Source organism: Phyllostomus discolor, chromosome 8 (assembly GCF_004126475.2).
Source record: "Phyllostomus discolor isolate MPI-MPIP mPhyDis1 chromosome 8, mPhyDis1.pri.v3, whole genome shotgun sequence".
In the NCBI taxonomy this organism is placed as follows: domain Eukaryota; kingdom Metazoa; phylum Chordata; class Mammalia; order Chiroptera; family Phyllostomidae; genus Phyllostomus; species Phyllostomus discolor.
In genome coordinates this window covers 65797954-65819082 of record NC_040910.2, presented here as the reverse complement: position 1 = coordinate 65819082, position 21129 = coordinate 65797954, and the positions used below count along the sequence as shown (strand labels likewise).

The following is a 21129-nucleotide window of genomic DNA, read 5'->3' as shown; positions in this document are numbered from 1 at the left end:
GCAGATGAAAAAAAACTCAGTTGCAAGGAAGTCAAGTGCTTAATATAAGTTTATTAATTAATGACAGAGCCAGGACTAAACTGCAGGCTTGTTTATGGAAAGGGCTTCTCTACAACAGCCAATATGGTTACCATTTGCATCAGGTTCAGGCACACTTCAACTGTTTATACCCAAAGATTATGTTAATAATCCCAAGAAAGGGTGATAACAGAGTCTGTAATGCATACGGAAAGAGATTTCTCGGGGTAGTTGTTAATCTAGAGCTCAGTCAAATGAACTCTCCTCACACCACCAGTGGGAGCATTTGAAACAATTTTTCCAAAGAACAATTTTTAGTTTATATCAATAGCCTTAAAATATGCATATGCCCTTTTACCCAACCATTTTTTTTGAGAAGTTATCTAAGGACATGCTTATTGATTTTAGAGAGAGGGGAAGGGAGGCAGGAAAAGGGAGAGAGAAACATCTGTCAGTTGTGTCTCGTATGCACCCCGTCCAGGGACCGAACCTAGGTGTGTGCCCTGACCCAAATCCAACCTGCGACCTTGTGGTCCATGGGATAAAACTTCAACTAACTGAGCTGCCTGGCCAGGGCAACAACTAGATTCTTAATGTGACACCAGATCATCTTAATAACAAAGCCATACCTGGGTAAGAGGAATTACAAATACCATGTCAATAAAAATAATTATTTGCAAGTATGACGATTATTTGAATTACTTCATTTGTTAAAAGTAAAACTGATTTTCCATTCTTAGGATTCCCAAATTTTCCATTTACATTAAATACATAAAATGTATGAATAACATGTAGCTGTCTGATGTCAAAATACCTGGAAGAACATGTTAATATTTGATAAATGGGAGATTCTTTGACTATATCACAGAACTATATATACAAAATACCCAGATGCCTAGCACTATACATCTTTTTTTAAATTAAAATATTTATGTAATTGGACACATTCTCCCGTTCAAGTGAAATTTTTTCTTTGTTGTTTCAGAGTCATGGAAACTTTATCACATTTCTACCTGTACGATACTGTTGGGAATATACATTCATACAACCACTGTGGAAATCAACTTAGCAATACGCATGAAATATTCATAGTCTTTGACCTTATGATTCTATTTCTGGGAATACATTCTAAACAACTTGATATCCATTGAGGTACTATTCATAATAGCTCCAAATTAAAAAGTACTTAAGGGCTAAGTAAATGATGACATATACATAAAATGGGATTTAGAAGTCAATACGATATCTATAAAAGGCTAACAATAGAGTTAGAAAATGTTTATATTACAGTTCTAAATGATAAAATTAGTAGAAATTATATATATATATGCGTGAGCCTAATTAGGTTAAAAAGGTTTTGAAAATATGTGATAGTAGAATATCCAGGAGCAAGTACATCAAGTTGGTTATAAGTGTGGGCTTTACTGTACTTGCTATATTTTCTGTAATGGGCCAATATATACAGTAGCTCATGCCAAAAACTCCAACATATGCATTTCTTAAATCTTCGCATTGTATAAAGTCACACACACAACTTACAGGACTTATGGGGAAAACAGAGTTAGTATACAACTCTTGAAAACTTCCTCAGTAGCACATATTAAGTAAAGGTAGGAACCTAATAACAATAGTAGCACAGTTTTACACACCTTAAATAGTTATGGAATTCATAAGTACTACAATAAATATGACACTTAACCTTAAAAAAGCCCTAAACTTTTCTCGTGGAAGTGGGCATTGGAAGGCTCGCAGGTGTGACTTACCATGAGGTGGTAGGAGGGGGTTTCTACAAAGTGGGACCTAAAGCTGGCACCAGACCTACATGCGTGACTTGTAACTTTGGTGAACTGAGGAAGCTGGTGGACATTGGAGGGGTGTGTGTGTTTCCTGGCATGGCTGGGTTCAGCTGAGTACAGTTTTCTTCCATCTAGTGTTTCTTGTGGAGGAAAATGCACATAAACAAATGCAAAATTCACATTATGCTCAAATTATTTCCTAATATACTAACAGTTTTACTTTTCTAAAGCAAGCATTATAGTAGAACTGACTGTACTCTCTTCCTAATAAATAAACTTTAATGTGCCAATAAAATCATATTTCTAAAGTTGTCTAGACTCTCTATACTGCCTTAAAACAACTGGTCATATGAGTAAAGAATAAAGAAATATAAATCTGCTTGGCAACCAGTAGATAAAAGGAGCAACAGGCTGACTAAATATTTTACTCTTCAAATATGTTATATCAGCATTGTGAAGACATATCTCAAAAGCCTTATTTGATGACTTGATAGCTATGAAATGGTTTTAATAAACTAATAAGCTTTGGTCGATCAGATAAGTCCTGGACTAAATGACCTGCAGGCCATTCCTAGTGCTAATAATGAGGTTTTACGATAGTGTGCTTTTTCTTATTTATCAGGTACTTTATTTTAGGTAAGAATAAACAAGCTTATTTCCCAGTGGGTTGAGATTTAGTACAATCTCCAGGAATTTCAAACAAGAATTGATTATAATAAAAATAAATCCAGTCAGAACATTCTGAGCCTAAATATTTCCAATTTACAAAAATACTTTTAGAGTACATATTATATTTTGTAGTGGCATGTCTAAGAAAACTGCAAATATGTGGAACATCTCATTTCTGTCATTTTTATACGAACTGTTAAATCATCCAAATTGCTTTTCTCTAATTATGGAAGATACTTATTTCTTTTAACTACTGTTTTAGCCAATAGCATTCAGAGTATCCCAGAGACTCCAACTTTTTTATTTCCTAAATGCCATGTGAGAACAATATGACATTCTCTTCTATTTTAAAATTACCTTGACTTAAACAAACACAAAAAAGGCCTTTCCTGGGAAGCAGTTTGTCCAAATGAACACTTCCTTCTCTCTGATGGATGGTATAAAAGGGGAAACGACTCATTTGGCAAAGTATAGTACATCATTACTCAAATCTGAGTTCAATAGTTCAGGGTTTTAGAGGCCGTGGGGCGGGGAGAAAAAGAACTTTTTGTTTTCAAGGAAACTGATTTTACCCAAGCTTTCAAAAGTGAGTAGGTATATTCTACAAAATTCTGATCATAAGCACTCATAAATCAATACACTAAAATTGCTTACATATCTAATTATTATCTGATTTTTAATAACTTCCTGTTTTGAAGGACAATGGTTTCACCCAAACTTTTAAAACTGCGCTGGCATATTATAATAATAAATATGCACAAATCACATGCTCAAGCCAATATAGTAATAATAGATGAACTATTAGTATATTTTTTATAAATGAAGGGGAAATGTGCTTGCAAGAAAACATCTGAAATATAATCTGTTCACTGATACAGTTTGCTAAACAATCAAGGCATTGCACGTGGAAAGAGACACACGATGTCCAATGGATTTCTAAGCATTTCATAATACTCACCTTTTACATTAGCATAACACTTGCTCACACATTAGATCATTTACCTATTTTCATGCTTTCTCTTCCTGAGAAATCAATACTCTATTTTAAGAAACCATATTTGAAATACTGTCATATCTTTCCAAGGGCCTTATTTTTCAACTAGCATTGTCACACAGGGCAGCGCCCAGCAGTCACGTTAATAATGTGTTAGTCTGCACAGTTAAGAAGATTCTGGCATCTTAATTTTGTAGAGGCAGAGAACCTGAATTCCTATAAAGATGGTATAGCTATTCTGTCTCCACAAATGTAGGTAGTGTTTCTTAATTTAAAAAAGATCAAGTGAACAAAGTCATGGTAGAAGCTGAAAAGGGTCTGAGGGAATGTACTGGAAACCCACAGCCATAGAAAGGACGTGACCAGGGAGACAAACGTGGAGGATCAGGTAGGACATCTCCACCTCTGGGGATTTCAGAACCCACAGAAGTCTCCAGAGGTACCCACTGAAAATACCAAGGTCGACACCGAAACTGCTGAAACTGCTTCCACATCCCCCTCCGCTGCCGCTGCACATGGGTCTCTCTGCTCCTTACTGGTGGTCCTCTGACACGTTTTTTGTTTGGTGCTATTTTCTCTTTCTCTTCCCTCTAGTTTTCTACATCCTCCTCTGCTGAGATGATGGTGAGCTCTGGTCATACAATGAAACTTTTCAAAGTTCTGTCACACATCTACCAAGGGTAACATGGGAGCAGCTACACTTTAATCCAGGTATTAGACGAGCCAAGTGAATGTGCAGTTATTTGTATAAATGTAAGCCCACCAGCTTTTTCATTCTTCTGTTCTCTGGACTTCACACACTCTCTGTCTGTTCTCCTTACTCATCCTGTCCAAACGAACCCTCTAATCTTCCACCAGCCCACCCTCGGGCCTCGGAGGGAACTGTAAAGCACAGTCCTGGTGACGTGGATTCACTGTTTGCAATATTCCAATACTAAATCTAGAGATGCTATGGAAATAATTTTCAGAGTGTCAGGCACAGCAAGTCCCCTTATTTCAGCAATTTTCAGCTTGAAATGTTGTCCAAGCCCTTTTTCTATGAGCTTCTATGAATTAGAGAGAAATTGTTGCCATCAACTAAATGAGAACCACTAAAAACTTTTTTCCAAGAGCAATAAATTTGTGAGTCAGAGAGTAAAGAAATAAATTGGTTTGATATTCTCAGGTCTTTCCTTTCCCATTCCCCTGCCGTTTCCTTTCCATCTCTTTCTCTCTTTCTTCCTTTCTCTCCCTTCCTTCCTTCCTTCCTTCCTTCCTTCCTTCCTTCCTTCCTTCCTTCCTTCCTTCCAATGTTTTCTCATCATCACCAAAATTTCTGGAGAAGAGATAGGAAAGTATCAGGAACATAAGAAAGAATATACTTGACATTCATAGAGGAGAAATAAGAATATGTTACCGATGAATAAATATTCAATGGTTGAAATTTCTTTTTTTAAAAAAATTCAGTGTTGGTGAGAGAAAACACAAAGCATTTAAATTTCCTCATTCTCTCATGGACCTTTCAAGTGAGGTTCAGAAAGACTGAGATTCTTAAGGCAAGTTTATTTTTCTCTCCACACTTGCAATGGAGTTCAACCTGGTGAGGCGCACCTTGCATAGAGCCACTGTGCTTTTCCCTGAATTTTCAAGAGCATAATTATCATGTCCAATAATCACTGCTGCAACCTTAGCACCCATCCAAAGAGCACAATCTGCAGTTTAAAAAAAATCTGGCCAGAACCTCCCAGTAAAAAAGCTGTTTATCAAGTCACCATGCATATGTATCCATATCAGTGCAGAAAATGACATACAAATGCAGTAATTAGGACAAAAGCACACTAAAGGCATTTTTAAACCTCCTTTCATACAGGGAAGTTTTACTTACATGGACGACTAGCCATGACAGAAGTAAGACAGGTATGAGGAGTTCATTGGTTGTCTCAAGTCCAGCAGAGAAGAGGGAGACAGCATAGAACTGACATCTGGGTGATGTTCAATTTGCTCCCCTCTTGTAAAGCATTTCCACTTACTCATCAGCAATTTCTGGGTGGCTTCTGTCACACCACAATAGCCCACCTGGCCCCAGGGACACCAATAACTTCCTAATGAAGACACCTCTATTGGCCCCTCTGTAGCATTTGATTTCATTGAACTTGAAGCCATCTCTTCCCTACCACCACCAAGATTTCATTATGAAAATTCTAAACATGGAAAAGAATTGGAGGGATTTGTAAAACAGGCACCATATACCCACTGGCTAAATTCTAAATATACACATATATTTTCTATATTTTTATTATCATACATCTATTTACCCATCAATTCATCTTACCATTTTTAATGCATTTCAAAGTAAATTACAGACATCAGTACAATTCCCTCTAAGCACTTCTGACTTTGTGGCATAACCTATAGAAACTGTCTCCCTATGGGGCAAGAATATAAACGTGTTTTCCTGGTCTTGCTCACCTTCCACCCTCTCCTTGTGTTCTGCTACACACCCGCACACCTTGGCCATGGTCATGGCTGGCACAACCTCAGCAATCATGCCTTATAATGGTTCCCACCTCGAGCTTGTTGGTGAGTGACAGCTTATCCTGATGCACTTTCCACTTCCGGTGTCTAAAATAAAGCTGCTTGTTCTCTCTGACACCTGTTATTTTCTTCTCTGTTCCCTATCCTAGTCACAGCTACTAATAAACACACCTGAACTAGAAATAGTCCCTGATGTCTCCCCCTGTCCTCATTGCTGGGACCCTACTACAACTTTTATAACTCCCATTACCAAAATGTCTAGCAAACCTTTTCCCCACACCCCACACTCTAATTCAAGCCTCCATCATCTCTCTTTTAGGTTCCTCAATAGCCACCCTGCTCAGTATCCTCTACCTTTCCAATGTCACCTTGGATTGGGTTTCCACAGGGGAACCAGAGAATCTGAGGAATCAGTCCTCAGCTGAAAGTCTTCTGCATGCACTCCCCAGTCCCTGCCGTTCGACAGTGCTGCGCTGTCCAGTATGGGAGCCATCGACCTTGTGGGGCTGTTAAACACTTGAAATGGGGCTGGTCAGAACTGCATACAGACATACTGTATGCAGAAAATGGTACTAGACTCCTAATGTTTTGTATGAAAATGCAAAATGTCTCACCGATAATGTTTTATCTTTTTGATTACATGTTGAAATTGTAATATTTCACACATTGGCTTATATAAAAATTATTAAATGAATTTTACCTCTTCATTCTTGCTTTTTTACAGCAGCTACTAGAATATTTTAAACAACATGAGGCTTCCATTGCATTTCCATTGGACAATGATGATCTAGAATAAAGTCCACATTTCTTAAACATGCCATTTAATAATCCTCAGTGAGCTGACCAGTGTGGCTAGTTGGTTGGGTGTCGTCATATGAAAACAAAAGGCTGCCAGTTCAATTCTCATTTGGGGCACATGCCTAGGTTGTAGGTTTGGTCCCCTGTCAGAGTGCATGTAAGAGGCAGCCAATTGATGTTTCTCTCCCTCATTTTGTCCCTCCCTTCCTCTCTCTCTAAAAATAAATAAATAAAATCTTTAAACAAATAATCCTCAAGGATCTTTCCTTATGCTTTGATCCCAACTTGATGCTTCACTCCTCACTTGCTAAGGCAGATTGTTGAATTAATCCACATGGCGGGATTGTTTCTCGGAATGGAGAGCTGAAAATGAGGTATTACCTCATTGTGTCCTCTACCACTCCCTCCAAATGCTTCATAGATGCCCAGACATCCAAAAGACAAAGGAAAATATGGAAAAGAGAAAGATCTATAAATTAAACATGTACTAAAGTACAAAGTTAAGAAAATATCAATATCAAGGAATTATTAAGCTTTTTAAAAAATGACCAAAGACTGCTTTGTGTTTATGTGATGTCTTTTCCAAAATAAAACGTTTGTCATGGAGCACATGACCACTTTTACAGGAAATGCCATCATCGCAAACAACTCTGTAGGGGTCAGAAAGTTCCCACATGTCGCTGCCATGCATCTCCAGGATGGACTGTCCCTTCTCACACAGCTGCAAGGAGCTCTGTCATTTCTGAGTTGTATCTCCAAGTGGGAGGCTGATCATCTGCCTAATGCATTCACAACACATGCCATGAATGTTGGTGGTGGATACTCACCTGAGAGTAACAGGATGAGTAAGGGAAAATGGTCTATAGCCAACCCTAGAAGTCTGTACGCCATGACCAGTGAGCCACAGGCCCATGTTTGGAAGTAGTTTTACAGGAACATAGCAATACCCATCCACTTACATGTTGTCTAAGGCTGTTTTCTTGTTATAAAAGCAGAGCTGCATAGCTGTGATGGGGACCATATGGCCCACAAAGTCTAAAATATTTACTATCTGGCCCTTCCCAGAAAAAATGCTGACCTCTGTCCTAAAGGTCATTTTAATTTTTTTTTATTAAACAAATAGTGAAGCTATTATGTGACAGGTACAGTTCCAGGCCCTGCGGGTACAAGGCTGAGAGAGACTGAGCTTTAGAATCCATAGTATAGAATGCTTGCACTGAGCTCCTCAAGAGACCCCAAAGCATGTTCATTTTAGTCTTTTCAAATAGGACTTCTGTTCACACTAGCCAGTGTTTTTCAAACTTTTCCTCTATTGAGAGCCTCTATAACAAATACATTTTATATCTAACCCTTTCTGCACTCACACACAAATCACAGAAAAGGTGATTTGATTATGCGTTAGTGTCTTGTGATCCACAGTGTGAAAAGCCTTGGTACACCAGCTTTTTGTGGTCTAGCTCTGGCCTTCGCTACAAGCCAGAGGTTATGCACTAACAGCTGTTTCCCCCCAGATAAGGATGATTTGCTTCGTCCATTTAGAATTTTGTTTTGTTTTGTTTTAGATTTGGTTTTTAATCCATGAATTATTTCCTAATATATTTTTAATTAGTGTTCCAGTATTATTTCAAAGAAATCAGAGGGATGGCAATAATGAGTCTACCTCCTTACTTGGTAACCACCAGCTGGAGCTGAGAAGCACTCAATCCAGTGTTTGCTTCCAACTTGCCATCCTTTGCCACAGGAAAAATGCACCTGAAAATCCCAAGAATTTTTATCACGTGCATTAACTCCCCATGACTTCCCTCCCATATAAATATAAAACAGATCCAATTTGTTTTCTTTCCATCATTAAACTCTAGCAGGGCATTCTAGGAGACCCTCTGGCTCTGGGGAAAGCCTTTTTAACAGATACTGTTGTAATCCTAAATCCTCCTGCACCAAGAAGAAAGAGTAAGTTCTCATTAGAAAGAAAAACAAGTGGCCTTTATTTCTTTATGTATATATATATATATATATAAATATACCCACAACATTTGATGAGAGAAACTACAGACATAATGAAAGTCCACCAGGAAATTAAAAAAAAAGATGCCATCTTTGTTTACTTAAAAGCTTTGTTTGTGAAATGAAATTAGTTCATAGCTGCAGCATTTTCTTCGAGCCAGAAGTTTTCTGAACACTGAATGTGAACAAATGTAACTTTGGGTAAGAAAGGTGGTGAGGGGAGCAGTTTGCTCTGGAACTTTAAAATGGAACTTTAGTTGCAACTAAATCCAGTTCCTTTTTAAAGTACTTGAACTTAATGAGAATCTGCAAAGATTTATGACCGTAACAAACAGATCATTTTTGACTCTGTCATTCAAACCAGCCTGGCAACTTTGATATTTTCTATTGAAAGGAGAAGGCTAATCTAAGTAAGAACTCTGAAAACGGGAAAAGGAATTTTATTCCCATAATTTGATTGATTACTTCCTACCCTGAACACTCAAGAGAGAAAAAGCAAACTTTTTCCTGTCTGTACTCGGATTTCTCCTACTAATCTTTTACAAGCAGGCAACAACCATAAAACACAAATTACTCGCAAGGATCCACAGGCCAATCATGTTAGCAGGATTCTAAAACTTACAGGCATCAACATATTGGGAAAAGCGTTTAGACAAAAACTAGAAGTGTAAAGATGAATTGAGCACTGGCTCAATTCCATTCAATGCTTTAATTAGCCAGTTCTGGGAGGAGAAAAAATAATGCTAATAACTTGTTCCATTCTCTGGAATTTTTTTGTCATTGGTGCAAATTGTCCAAAATTAAATTTATGTAATTCAGAGCATGCAATTGTTTCCCAATTATATTCTCCAGGTACTGTATACTAAGCCATGTTGTACTCTGGCAATTAGAAGTCAAGTGTGTCTTTGGGACTAACCTTGGGCAAGGCACCTCAGTTTATTCATATGCAGAAGATACTCTCTAAGGTATCTTTTAATGCCAATATCCTTTAGATTGTATGATTCCATCTGACTAGAACCAAAGGAAGTTCAAACCAAGAGCTGTGTCTGATGTGGCAATGACCTGACCACTATAGTAAAGGGCCTGGCACTAATAATGACCAGGTGGCAAGAAATCAATTAGCTGAAAGTTATTAATAATAATAATGAAGATAGAATAGTGTTTGGAGGTGACAATGGGCCATGCCCTCATTGGGAGTATTAGTATATCTAAAGAAAAAAGTGTCAATCAAAAAGTGTGAACATAGAAAAGAATGAGAAAGACGGACTCTGGCAATGACTCAGCTGCATTCAGGGGGATTATGGGGGGTTCCTCCAGCCAACAGGGAGCACGTGTTGTTGATGGTTGCAGCGAAGGGGTACAGCCACCAACTCACCTTGCTATAATTCCAAGAGCAGTAAGCAACTGTCTGATTACATTTCTGACAATATTTCAGCTTCCCTATGCAGCTGTTCAGAAGAAAGAAGCTTGCTCCTTTGGACCAATTACTAGTTGAATTTCTTTGTGGTCATTGTTATATTTTAATCGATGAGGAAAAAGATCAATTGAATAGCTTAGGGTTTCTGATATGTTCAGTAAGATGAGTTCTGTGATTAGTTTACTTTAAAAAAAGAATTACACAAAAAACAGGGGCTTTAATTATTCTATATAGGCTAATGAGCTCACAAAGACATTAACTACTTTAAAAAATTTACTTTTCAACCATATGTTGATACATTGTCTTGTTTTTAACGGAAGGTTCAAGACCCAGAGTCAAACATACTCAAGTCACTCTATCACATGGACAGACTTTCAGTCCCTACCATCACTGAGCCACTTATGGCTTGATGTTTTGGCAGGAACCCACATGGACGATTCTGACTGAGACATAACAGAGTATTGCAGTGGTGAAGGACTGGCATGCTGAGGGTGAGCAAACCTGGGTCCAGCACCATTTCCATTTATTTGGCTATATGACCTGGGGCAAGTTACCTCATCTTTTTGAGCTTACCTAATAATATTAATCATATTAATAAAATATCCAGACTATGTACAGATCATGCAGCTTCATCTAGCACACAGTGAGAGCTCAACAAATGAAGCTATTATTACACATCTACAGTAACAGGCCATCCAGAGAGAATCAATAAGGAAACACAGGCTTAAACTATACTTTAGATCAGATGGATCTAAGACACGCACACAGAGAACATTATAGCCAACTGCAGCAGAATGCACATTCCTCTCAAGAGCACACAGAACATTCTCCAGGGCAGGCCATATGCTGGGCCACAAGACATTTAAGGAGACTGAAATCATATCAAGTACAGTCTCTGACCACAGTGGTGTGAAACTAAAAATCAGTAATAAGAAGAAAACTGATAAATTTACACATATAGAGATTGAACAGTCCACTCCTGAACAAGTAAAAGAAGAAATCAAAAGGGAAATCAAAAAATATCCAGAGACAACTGAATATGGAATTACAACACACCAAAACGTATGGCGTGCTGCAAAAGCAGTTTGCAGAGGGAAGTTTATAATGATAAATGCCTATCTTAGGAGAAAAGAAGGATCTCAAATAATCTAGCTTTACCCTTTAAGAAACCAGAAAAAGAAGAAGAAGAAGAAGAAGAAGAAAAGTAGAAATGAATGAAACAGATAAAATGATAGATATTTATCAAATGTACATTGCAGGACTCAAATATTTTGCTATTTAAAAAAAATGGTTCAAAATGCATGCATGATTTTTAAAAAAAAGTATACACCAACTAAGGTAGGAAAATACCGAACAACAAATTGGGAGTAGTACTAAGTCACATAAATTAATTTTATCTACATAAGCATAAGTAGCCTGTCCTTTCCATGAAAAAGGTTCATAAAACAGATCCAATAAGGACGAGTGACTCAACGATTAATAGGAAATACCATTAAATTCTTTGAGTCTTAAGATGTAGCTTATGTGCTGTTCTGTTTTGCTTAAGTAAAAATGTAATGTGGATAAAACTATTTTTACAGTTGTTAAAAATATCAAAGGAAATGCTTCAAGTCAGATTTTCATTACTCCATTAAATCAGGCTCTCAGCTGCACAACTGTGTGTTTAAAAACAGAAGCAGAACACGCCAGCATGCCACCTAGACAGGAACTTTGAGCCCAATAACACTGGCATCCTGGGCTTAGCAGTTCCAGCAGGAAGAACCACTCAGGATGTCCAGGTCCCTGTCATCCAGTGCCTGGGGTTAGATTTTCTGTCTTCCTCTCTCCCTCATCCTTCAACCCCATGCTTGCTCCAGACCTGTTTGGCACCTATGACTCTTCTCATAAGCCACAGAGTCTCAACCAAAGGTGAAAGCACAAGGCTAAGCAGATAGAGCATGTAAGCTGGTCCAGAAAATCTGGACTGTGTTATCTTAGCCACAAAGAACATCCACAGCCAAGAACCCATCTCTTCACTCCATTACAAGCTTCTTGACCCTGGACAACAGCTCCTCCAATGTTTGTAGCAAAAGAGCCAGATGCCCAAGCTTGATTCTCCTCTGACCCTCACTTCAGTTCTTTGTGTCTTCAGAAACCTGTCACTTACATCAGTTTTTGCTGTCCAGCACTAGTGGGATTCAGTCAGGATTGGGCAACATTTTACACCTTCTTCACTTTACATGGCCAGAGGAAGAAAGAAAAACAAAACGATCTCTGTGCCTGTTTTGGGGACTCACGAGTAGGAGGGGGGCCGTGAGCCAATTTTATTATGAAATCAGCTGAGGGAAAGCTCAGCATGTCTGGAGGCAACAGGTGCTGGCAGTGGAGGCGAAGCTGGCAGCCTGTGCTGGGGCCTTCGGAGGAGAGAGAACAGAAACGCAGGGTAAAGAGAGCTGGCATGGCAGAGTATTTCAGTCTGAGCCCATATCCCTTGGAGCTGGTGGGCAACTCCTGCCATCTTTGCTGATGTTGCTGCTTTTACTTTTCTTTTAGAATAAATTTAGATATTAAACTCGTAAGCAAATAGTAGAGAGAATGCTCATGTGCCCTAACTCTCATAAGGTTATTGTCTTAGATAACCCTAGTGCAATGAGCAAGGCCAAGAAATTAACCTTGGTATGATACTATTAACTAGACTGCACACATTATTCGAGTTTCTCCAGTTTTTCCACAAACGGCCTGTTTCTGGTCCAGGATCCAGGCGAGAGGAGCTCACTTCATTTACTCACCAGTGATTAGTCTCGTTGGTCTCTTGCTATCTGTGACAGTTCATCAGTCTTACTCTGTTTTTCATGATCTTAACGTTTTCCAAAAGTACTGGTCAAGAATTTTGTAGATCCCTCCATTTGGGTTGGTCTCTTTTCTCATGATTGGAGTGGGGTTATGGACTTGGGGGAAGATCCCCCACAGGTGAAGTGCCCTCCTCACTGCATTGCACCAGGGGGTGCATCTCGACAGGAGAATAAGGCAACATTGACCTTACCCTGTGGTTAAGGTGATATCTGCCCAGTTTCTCCCCTGGAACATCCCTATTATTCCCCTTCCTCCTGTGTTACTTTTGCCCTGGCCACCATCCCTCCCCACCCTCCCCCCGTTCCCTGCCCTCCCCTCCTCGCACTCCGGACTGCATACCAGGAAGATGTCTCCTTTGGGAACTCTGAAAGCACCTTTCTATAAAACTGTACCATGTGAGCAGGGTCTTCAACCGTGTAGCTCAGGTACTTAAGGGTTAAGTAGACTTCTGTGTGCTGCCTGTTAAGAATCACTGGACCCTCCTCCAGAGCCTGTACAAGACAGGGGAAGGAGTAAGGCTGCTTGTTGAAATCAAATCATCTGGAAGTATTTTCATTTGAAGCTGGCTTCAGAAACAGAGGCAAAACACACTAACAAAACTAATCTGGGGCATATGGCATTCCTTTCAGTCATGTGCATTTCTAATATAAATCTCCTAATCATTTATATCTTGCTTTTCAGATTTATTGTGAAGGCAAGTCTCTTTTATTCCTCTCCAAAGAATAAACTCCCTACTTAAAAAAAGTGAGCTCAGGCATAAAGTCAAAGTGCAGCTCAGCCACACTAAGCAGATCTTACTTGCTGTAAGTGCTACCTAACACAACCCCTCCTCATTCTTTTTTTTTTTTTTTTTGAGACTAAACATATACTCTGATAATGATGACGTTTTCAGTTTACTTAGCCATTCGAGTTCCTTGCTGACTCTTCCTTCCACTAGGTGGCACTACAGGTCATACTCAAAGTTGGCTGCTGTCAGGAGTCAGTGAATAGGTTTTTAGAAATCTTTTCAAGAATATCACAAGCCCACTGTCAAGTACTAAACTTTATTCTTAATGAACACTCCCCCTTTTTTTACGTTTATGGTCTTCTGACAATTTCTGAAACAAGCCAAATTTGAACTTCTGAAAGACTTTCCTCAAGTGTTCACAGGATAAAGGTAAATGTTAGAGGCATGACAGTCGTGACCACGTGAATAATGCAGAACCCAGAAGTTGCGATCATTGGAGGCAAAAAACTGGGAAGAGGCTTCAATTCACTGAGTTTAGCATTTCCTCCATTTCTAAGTTCTGATTTCACATAAGTTTACTTACTAACTGTATCAATACTCCCTGCAGAGATTTTTAAACTGTACCAAATCTAAAGTGCTGGCACATATTTTTAAGATATTTTTATAAATGCAAAGCCTAGGGAGTTAAAATACTACTTAAGTGAAATTTCCTCTTATTACATATTAAAGACATTTAATAAGAAACCTCGATTTCACAATTGTTGTAGCTCATCACTTAATTTCTGAAAGCTTGGACTCTACCTAATATCATTGGGAAACAAACTGAGAAGTGGCAGTTTTTAGCAGCCGAGTTACTATCACTTGGTGGAAGAAGGTGTCTCCCTAAGGACAGGTGCTGGGTATATATAATTCCCAACTCAGCCCAGCAATTTGACTGACGATCATTGCAATGTGCAATTGTTCAAGTATGCCCCTTAGAGACATCGGGCCTTTGTTGTTTATATCAGAGTTTGTTTGCTCTGTGACTCTCATCCCCTCATGAGGTGTGTATCTGGTCTCTGTAAGGTTGGCCCCTATTGTCATTAATATCACAGGCTGATCTCATTCCCTTGACTGAAACATGGATTTGGCATATATTCTTTCTTAACCAACCAACAGACTTATTTATATGAGACAAATATTTTGACCAAAGTGTTCTCTTTTTTTTAAGGGGAGGGCAGAAGATTACAATGCTGTTGAGAATTTCCACTGATAGATGGCTATGCATAAAGTATATCAGCACAAGATATGTCTCATTGTTATGAAGGAATATTCATTCACATGAAGTGTTCCAAGGCCAGACTATATGCAGTTTTTGTCGTTGTTGGGTTACTGATTGATCTTTTAGAGAGAGAGAGAGATTGATTTTGCTGTTCCACTCATTCGTTGCTTCGGGTAAGTGCTCTGTAAGGACAGAGATGGAACCTGTGACCTTGGCATATCAGGACGACATTCTAACCAGCTGAGCTACCAGCCAGGGTGTTGTTATTGTTTTTAACGCCTGGACTTAGTAGTCCCAAAGACTATTCCATACCCTAGGTGTCAGATATTGTTCAGAAGTTCCCTAACCACTTAATAACTTTCCCATTATCAATTCCCTCATTTTTACCTCCTACTAGGTCTCTGGTCTGGCATGCAAGTGCTTGCAGGTATGCAATTGGCAGACACACAGGACCTAGGCTACTTGACCTGTTTGCTGGGCAGTCTCCTGGGATGATGAGCCTGGAGCTCAGATATTCAGCAAACAAAACGACAGCACTGCAGCTTCTCTAAGGGCTGCAGCCTCTCGTCTGTTTGCAGCCTCTCAGTGGACAGAGAGTGTCCCATCACTGAGAGCTTCTGGGAATTATATTTATAAGAGACATTATATCCTGTCCCCCTGTAGACATGGGCCCTAACTCAGGGCCCAAAGCAACTTCTTCATGCTTTCCTCCTACCCATCTTCTTTTCTGCGTGAATTTAACTAGGCCTCAAGAACAAAGCGACCTCTTTGGACTTCAGTCCATATAACCTAGCATGGATAGCCAGACTCTGCAGCTCCCTTGGCTCAAATTTCATTTCCAACCCTTCATGCAGAAGGGCCTCGTGGCTCAGGAGGGTGGGAAACTGCACATGGGGGTGCTTTGCAGCTGCTCCCAGCTGCCACGAAATGCCGGTTCCTCCTGATAGGAACCAAAAGTTCCTCTGTTCAGCCTGCCCCTCTGGTGGACTTGAAAAACAAGGCAATGATCACTAGAAGCCAGAAAACTTCAAATTTTGGTGAAGTCAGGGGAGAACTGACTCCTAAATACCAAACTAAGTAATCTTTGGTCTTCCTGAATACAGCAAGTAAAGAAGCTATAGAGTAAAACAATTAAAGTGATACTGATCTCGGCTGAAATTGTCCAGTCTTGATAAAGAAAACAACTCAAAACATAAGAACTAAATGTGCTAGTATACAAGATTGGATAATAAATACTTACTATCTTATCCCAAAATAGGAGAATAAGGAGTTACAGAAACCAAATGTTTATATGCACACACCTATATAAACATGTATATATGTACACGTACACCCATATATATTATATAAATGCACATACATCTTTAAATACTTCATAAGTAGGTATGTTTTGTCTTAGGAGGGGAAAAAAAAGCTCACCTTCTCATGGGTACAGATATACACAGGGAGAGAGGAGGATGGTACTAAATTCTAAGCTCACCCACTCTTGAACTACATAGTTGAGGCATTTGGCCTTGACTTTCCAGAAAAGATCCAAATGTTGAGAAGCTAATGCAACAGTTCCCCGTTTTGTTTATGAACCCACCGCACACACGGTGGAAATGGAGACTGTTCACTGCAAAGGATTGCTCTCCCGTGGCACGCAAGCCACAGACATTTGTTGGGCTGATATCATGTCTGCTAAATTAAGTAATGTGGAATGTTTTTTAAAGCCCATCAGGGTGGAGTTTCATATTTAGAAAACTATGCCAAAGCATCCTAAATTATCATTAACAATTTTCCTGGCATATTACAATTTGCCTTTGTTTCATTTATTTTAATGTTAGGACATTTTAAATTAATTAGAAAATTTTCTTTTGTGAAGTATTTAAGTAAATTAATTTTATTAGCCTTTACTACACATTTGTTCAAAGAAACAGTTGATCACACTATTCTTGGGATGCACTTTATAAAGTACTTTATGTTTTTCCCAGCATGATAAGTTAGTTTATTGAAACATTCTAGCAACACATTTCTAACTCTCAAACTCATTCTCCAAGGGATTTTCTGAAACTCCCTAACAGCAACAGATTTGTCCCTTTGTCAAGACAGTAGGGGGCACTGCCACAACAAACTATTAATTTCACTGGGCAAAAAGAAGCCCAGGCTAGATATTTACGTGTGATAGTCCTATGTCAAAAAGTATCTAAAAGATATTAGCCCTAGCTGGGTAGCTAAGTTAGTTGGAGCTTCGTCCCAACATCAAGGTTGTGAGTTCGATCCCTGGTCAGGACACATACAAGAATCAATCAATGAGTGCATAAATAAATGTAACAACAAATCAGTATTTCGGTCTCTGTCTCTCTCCCTTCATCTCTCTGTCTCTCTATCTCTCTAAAATTCAATAAATTGAAAAAATTACTCACATGAAAGATACTATACATATTTTTCTCTTTCACAATTCACTTCGGGGGGCAAATACTGGGGTCTTCTTTCTGCTTGTGTGTGTGCATGTGCATACACATGTGTGGCCATAAATGTGGGACAGAAGCCCTACACTACAAATTTTGGGCTAATTCAAGAAAACCTAACTGAATCATTCATGCTGAAATAGTGGCTAAATGCAAGCAGCTAAAATGCACTTAATAATTAAGTGGTATTCTGCGTGAGAGTTGTTTTTTTTTCTCCCCTGAAGTTAAGGTCTTCAATCTTTCTCACAAACATCAAACTCCAACTTCAGGGCCAAATGAAAGAGAACTGAGGCAAAATTTCATTAAATAATCACATAATCCAGGCTCCATAGCTTGGATTTTTTTAAATAAGAGTTTTCTATGTAATTGAGTTAAACTTAAATTTATGCATCCAATAAAAAACCACTGCAAATGGTAAAACAAAGACATTGCTCCAACACTTAGAAAATTAAATTCACCAAACCATGAAGTCTACTGTGCAGTTATTTTTGTAACCACCATAAATTGCTTTATAGAACTCCTCTGCTGGAGTAAACAATCCAAAGACAGATTTACTTTACAGCATGCATCCAGTTTCCAAATGAGAGAATGCTCTAAATGTTTGTGACGTCTTCCTCTCCCTCTCTCTCTCTCTCTCTCTTTTTCAATACTTGTGTTTCTAGTTACCTTGAAGCTTTCCTTCTCTTACACAAGTTCAGAAAGTTCCATAGAAAATAAGATCCAGGTCTCCAGATATACAGTGCCCTTAAACATTCATTTCTGGAATAAGAAGAAACAATCTTACTTTGTGGAAATAAAGTCTAAATGGTAAAATTTAAGTAAAGGGTTTTAGTACTAAATATTTCACCACATATAATAGCACCTCAGAGCCAAACATTGTCTTAGATATTCCGGGCAGTTGGCTTGAAATGTGTTCCCTTATACACTGTATGAGGCCGAATTCAATGCAAAGTGCTATAGATAAGAGTTTTAGGGGTCTTTAATCACTTCTTTCTTGTGTCCTTGATGGAAAAAACAGAGCTGCCTTTGTGCTAAAAAGAAGGACCTGTTGTTTTCAGATTCAACAGGTCATTTTTATAAGAACTTCCCAGAGGATACAACATAAATGACAGAAACACAAGGGGATTTTTAAAGACGCTGATGATTTTAAATGATATATATTCTGTATTAAGGAAAGGTTGTTTGTTTTTCTTTCCAATAAATGGAAAGTTACTGTTTTAAAGTGGTTTAATGTTTAAATTTGACTTTTAGGACCAACTGTTTTCTCATGAGTTGGGTTACCGTAAATTCAGCTCCTGAAATCCATCCGAGAGTGCGTTTGACCTCTCATGTAAATAAACTTGTCAAATCATGTCCATTTCTGTTTCGGGGCTGCATGGTTGATTTAGTGGTCTTTTGAAATATATTTAAATTGTATTGTAACTTTTGTAATATTGTTTCAGTTAAAACGACAAGGAGACTGCCATTTGAAGAATGAGATAAAACTATAAAATGGAAAATTCTGGCCACATGATTTTTCCTAGTTCTCAGAGGAAAAAAAAAGCCATTATTTTATGGGGAACGAAATCCAGGTGACACAAGGATTTACTAGAGTTTAGCTGATTCTATTATTAAAAGTGGGCTGAATTTGAGAAGGCTGGTGAATTTAAGATTAAAATCTAAATCAGACTTGTTTCCTAAACTGTAACCAGTGTCCCTATATCCCCCCCCTTTTTTAAATTAGCCACCTCATTTTAAAAGAGAATTGTGTGAAGAGCTTTGGGAAAGTTTCTACCAGTCCAGAGACAAAAGGTACTCCTCCCTGTAATTATAGATAGCACTTTATAAAACTCATTCCTCGCCCCCAACAGAAGTTATGACCAAGGAAGACTTCTTTAAAACACAGTGACCCGTGGCTGGCACTTGCTCCAACATGTATTTCTCTACTGCCTAGACTCTAGCTCCTGACATTTTTACGAAGTTTCTATATTACTTACCACCTACGATAATTATCTGGCAAAGGGTCAAGGTAAATAAATACCTGATGGCAAAGTCTGCATTAACCACAGGGAATTGCCCAGAAGGTAAAGAAGAAATGAAGCAGGCTTCTTTGGGAATGGGGATAGATCTAGTAATAATTGATGAGTGGGTTCTGACTTAGGAGAGGTGTCCCCCCCCCCCCACCCTTTAGCTAACAAGGATCCTGTCACAGAGCAGAAGGAAAAGATGAGATTGGCTATTTAAAGAAAAGGGAATCCCAAGGACTGAAAAAAAACTTGAAGGCCCAAACTGCCCACCCACCCACATGGAAAGTGGATAGCACTCACTGTCCTGAAGAAGAAAAAAAGGAGAAGGAAGGGAAGGAAGGGAAGGAAGGGAAGGAAGGGAAGGAAGGGAGAAAGAGAGAGAGAGAGGAAAGAGAGAAAGAGAGAAAGAGAGAGAGAGAGAGAAAAGAAAGAAAAGAAAGAAAGAAAAAGAAAAAGGCACGGTAGGGAAAGAGACCCGTCAAGTTAAGGACAACTACAGCCGCCCCTTTGCCTTCTGCCTGAAATGGGGAGGGAGGTGCACTGGCAGTCAACATCGGCTTTCTCAAGTTCTCTCCACCACTCCAAAGACCCCCGCGCCCGCTCACCGGTACCAGGCGAGGCCCTTATCGTAGCTGCGGTCGAAGAAGTGGGGCTCCGCGCCCACGGCGCGCACGTCGGGGTGCACGCGCAGGAACTCGAGCAGCGCCCGCGTGCCGCCCTTCTTCACGCCGATGATGATGGCCTGCGGCAGCTGCTTGCTGCCTTCATCCAGCAGCAGGGCCAGGGTCCCTGGCGGGGCCTCGGCCACGCTGCTCCCCGCCCCAGAGCCAACGGGACCCCCGGTCAGGCTGGGGGTCTCCTCTTCCCAGGCCGCCTCCTCGCCGCCGTCGCGCCCCGCGGGCCTCCGGCGCCTCTGTCCCGGCCGCAGTTGCAAGAAGCGCTTTCTCTGCGTCGCCGAGGACCACAGGGCCAGCTCCGTCCGGCCTCCGACCAGGACGCCGGGACCTGGGGCCCCCGCCTCCTCGCCAGCGGCGGACAGCCCCACGACGGGGCCCGACAGGGTCTGGCAGCGCTCGGCCAGGCAGTAGAAAACGTAGAGGGACGTGAGCAGCGAGCAGAGCATCAACAAGAACTTCCGGAAGATGCTGCGGGACAACGGCTCGGCAGCGGCAGGGTGGGCACCGGCCGGGCCCGGAGGGGCCATCCTAGCCGGAGGCGACGTCGAGAAGCGTGCGGGCCATGCTAGGCCGGGACTCTTTCAGGTGCCATGGCATCCTCCGGGAGGGCCTGCGCACTGGACGGAGGCCTCATACCCCGCGCGTCCCTGCGGCCGTGCGAGCTGCCCCAGGAGCCGGCAGCCGGGACTCCTCCGGGAGACGCAGCCCCGGGAACCTGGCGCGGGATCCCTGCCTCCGGTAAAGGGGTCGGGAAGGGGACGTGGTGCTGTGCTTAAGAAACCATCGTCTTAGACTCGGCAAGTCCTGAGTCTTGTGGCAGGTTTCGGCGCGCCAGTTCTCTCAGAGTCGCGGGAATGGGGTCTTGGCGTTGGTGGCGAAGGCGTGGGTCTCAGCCTCGGCCCCCGAGCGGCCACTCGGCACCGATCTCCGTTCAGCGACCGTGCATCCCTTGCTCCGTCCGGGAGA

At 40.4% G+C, this 21129-nt stretch overlaps 1 protein-coding gene across 1 annotated transcript in view; it reads right to left on the bottom strand.

The window, feature by feature from the left end:
* LOC114515092 (heparan sulfate glucosamine 3-O-sulfotransferase 3A1) overlaps positions 1-20704 on the bottom strand; it is a 104339-nt gene extending 83635 nt beyond the window's left edge. The window contains exon 1 of the mRNA XM_028534383.2: positions 20092-20704. Within this exon, the coding sequence (XP_028390184.1) occupies positions 20092-20690 (599 nt within the window). The 5' untranslated portion in view covers positions 20691-20704. The remainder of the gene's footprint in view (positions 1-20091) is intronic.
* Between the last annotated feature and the right edge of the window lie 425 nt (positions 20705-21129).